This window comes from Kryptolebias marmoratus, linkage group LG11, assembly GCF_001649575.2.
Source record: "Kryptolebias marmoratus isolate JLee-2015 linkage group LG11, ASM164957v2, whole genome shotgun sequence".
NCBI lineage: Eukaryota > Metazoa > Chordata > Actinopteri > Cyprinodontiformes > Rivulidae > Kryptolebias > Kryptolebias marmoratus.
The window spans coordinates 26,228,224-26,231,325 of record NC_051440.1 but is presented as its reverse complement, the minus strand read 5'-3'; the positions used below and the strand labels follow the sequence as shown (position 1 = coordinate 26,231,325).

General features: G+C 44.0%; 1 protein-coding gene across 2 annotated transcripts in view; it reads left to right on the top strand.

Annotated features, from left to right (window-relative positions):
• The window catches only part of trhr2 (thyrotropin releasing hormone receptor 2), a 24,141-nt gene that overhangs the window by 6,680 nt on the left and 14,359 nt on the right, over positions 1-3,102 (top strand). Inside the window, exons 2-3 of one of the 2 annotated variants that reach the window (XM_037978483.1) lie at positions 897-981; positions 1,506-2,140. In XM_037978483.1, the coding sequence (XP_037834411.1) occupies positions 1,758-2,140 (383 nt within the window). In that variant the 5' untranslated portion in view covers positions 897-981; positions 1,506-1,757. Of the gene's footprint in view, positions 1-59; positions 982-1,505; positions 2,141-3,102 lie in introns of those variants that run through there. The other variant, XM_037978484.1, reaches the window with a different exon arrangement.

The window sequence follows — 3,102 nt, the reverse complement described above, 5'->3', positions numbered from 1 at the left end:
TCCGTCCATCCATCCATCCGTCCATCCCTCCTTTCATCCATCCATCCATCCATCATCCATCCATCCATCCATCCATCCATCCATCCATCCATCCATCCATCCATCCATCCATCCATCCATCCATCCATCCATCTTCTCCACCCCTCCTCCTCTCTGGGTCGGGGGGAGCTGGTATCTATCTTCAACAGTCATCAAAAGCTTCAGTCCTAATTAATTCAGTTCTTTGTTCAGTGTTTTCATGCAACGTTGCATCGATTCTGAAGGAACACAATGTGGAAATTAAAAACACAAATCACTCCAAAGTTATTTCCAAACTCCATTAAGACCCTGCATCTGTAAATATTAATAAGCTGATTTTCTTCAAATTGTCCTGCAGCACTTTTCCACAGAGAAGGCATTCCTGGAGTCCATTAGAGGATTTCCCAGAAGAATAAAAGATGTGGAATGTTTTTCCACCTCTCTGTGGCTGAGAAATCCTTCTTAGTAATGGCTTATAACTCTGCAATAAAGCCTTAGTGAAGGCCACATTAAGCATTCATTATTACCTAATATAAAAGATACATTATCACTTAGAATAAATTCAGTCAGATGAATATTAATTATTGTTTTTGTGGATTCTGGACCAAAAAGTTGAACCAGGATTAAAGATTCAAATGTGATGATTGAATTGTTTACTGCCCTAACCTAAACAATCCAGGCCCATTATCTGCCAACTATCCAATAAACATTTAGGGTAAGATGTCTGCAGTAAAACAAAGATAAAGTCACCAACACAATGTATGAAACAAACATTTAAATACAATTAAATGAAGATGCAAACACTAAAAACCACCCTGTGACTGTAGTTTTTAGTCTTTCAGAAGCTGTAAATATGAACGTCCTCCTGTCTTCTGCAGGCCGTCCTTCATGGAGAACCGGCAGAAGATCTCTGGAACAGAGATGATGCTGAGCTGGAGCCTGAGGAGGCAGAACCTGCTGAAGGTTCAGTATCTGTTCTTTCTACTCTGCTCCGTCCATTTGTCTGTTTTTCCCACTTATTGCTTCCATTTGAGGTATCATTTTTCTTTCTGACACCAGAGATTAAATTTATGGACTCTTGACCACTCCATCCCACCCAGCTCTATTTATAACTCTGCTTTGGTTCTGTTCACGACCCGTGGACCTCAGGACTGAAGAAAGAGACTGAGACAGTCTTATATTTTGAAGAAAAAAACAACAGAATAATTTCTTAAATCATTTTCCACTTCTGTGGGTGACACACAACCAACTGATGAAGGTTTTTGTTGTTTTCATGTTGACTTTGGCACCTAAAATTATTGTCTTTTTGTTTTGTTTCTTTAGTTTAATCTCAAATTAGTTTTATTTGTTGAACTTTCTGTCCTTTATGAACATATAAAATGTGGATTTATTCTCTTTTTATTTCCATTTTGTACAATGTCCCAGTCTTAGGGTTGTATTTCTATCTTCTAAGCTCATTTGACTGAACTGAACTCTTGTGTTCTTAGGTAACTCCTCGATGTTCTGCCTTCTGTTTGGACCTCTTGGAATAAAACCTCTTCTCTCCGTCTCAGAGAACCACAGAAGGAGAAGTGTGTGAAATCTCTGAGCAGAACCATCTGGTCCATGTTAAAGCTTTAAATTCAGTCCTGTTTGAAATGAGAGTGAATTCTCTAAATGAAACAAAAACATGGCGGCCGTTTGGCGTCTCAGGCCTCGTGACGTCATTCTGATGAACTGAATCTTGGACCGACAGCAACATGACCAACAACGTGAGCTCCAGGATCGACACCCCGACCAACATCTCCCTGAGCTCCAGCGTCGCCGTCTCTGACTCTCTAGAGTACAAAACGGTGTCTGTGTTCCTGGTCCTGCTGGTGTGCGGTGTCGGCATCGTGGGAAACATCATGGTGGTCCTGGTGGTCCTGACCACGCGCCACATGAGGACCCCCACCAACTGTTACCTCATGAGCCTGGCCATCGCAGACCTGACGGTTCTGGTGGCGGCGGGGCTGCCCAACGTGTCCGACAGCCTGACAGGGACGTGGATTTACGGACACGCCGGGTGCCTGGGGATCACCTACCTCCAGTACCTGGGGATCAACGTGTCCTCGTGCTCCATCACTGCCTTCACTGTGGAGAGGTGAGCTGCTTGACATTTGGTTTTAGTTTGGGAACGTTCTGAAACAAGAGTTTAGCCCTGAGTTTTCCTCTGAAGAGGCGAGCGATCCGATCACTGACAGATGGAGCGAGTTAAAGTGGATTCTCTCCAAGCTGTGATGAATGTCGAGGTCTGAGCTGTAATCGAGAACAGTCAGTGTTTCCACTCCATCAGACCAACAGAGGTTGAAGTGGCTGATTTTATTCAGTAATTAAACAACAAGGACTAAGAGATGACAGCTCATTCAGGATATTATTTGGGAACAATTTCCAAAAACAAAGTCTCATCAGAGAGGTTTTTATAGCCTCTCTGTACAAATACAGCTTACCAACAGCTTTAACACACATGGACACAAACTAGAAAAGGTTCTGCTGCACAAACTTTGCAATAATCTGAACTACAAAAAAAAACTGTATGAGAAGTATAAATGAAAGGTTACAGATTTAGACCAGATTTTAATAATTATTATTTATCATCAGTGTCTTTTTTAGACCTGGACAATTGGGCCTTTGGCCTCAGATGTTTTCTGGCAGAGGACTTGATCAGGTCCAGCTTGACGGCAACCCTGAGGAGACCCTAACCCTAGCCATGGGCCAAAAGGCCCTAACCCCATTAAACCCTGAGGAGACCCTAACCCTAGCCCTGGGCTAAAAGGCCCTACCCCATTAAACCTTGAGGAGACCCTAACCCTAGCCCTGGGCCAAAGGGCCCTAACCCCTTCAACTCTGAGGAGACCCTAACCCTAGCTCTGGGCTAAAAGGCCCTACCCCATTAAACACTGAGGAGACCCTGACCCTAGCCCTGGGCCAAAAGGCTCTAACCTCTTCAACCCTGAGGAGACCCTAACCCTAGCCCTGGGCCAAAGGGTCCTAACCCATTAAACCCTGAAGAGACCCTAACTCTAGCCATGGGCCAAAGGGCCCTAACCCATTAAACCCTGAAAC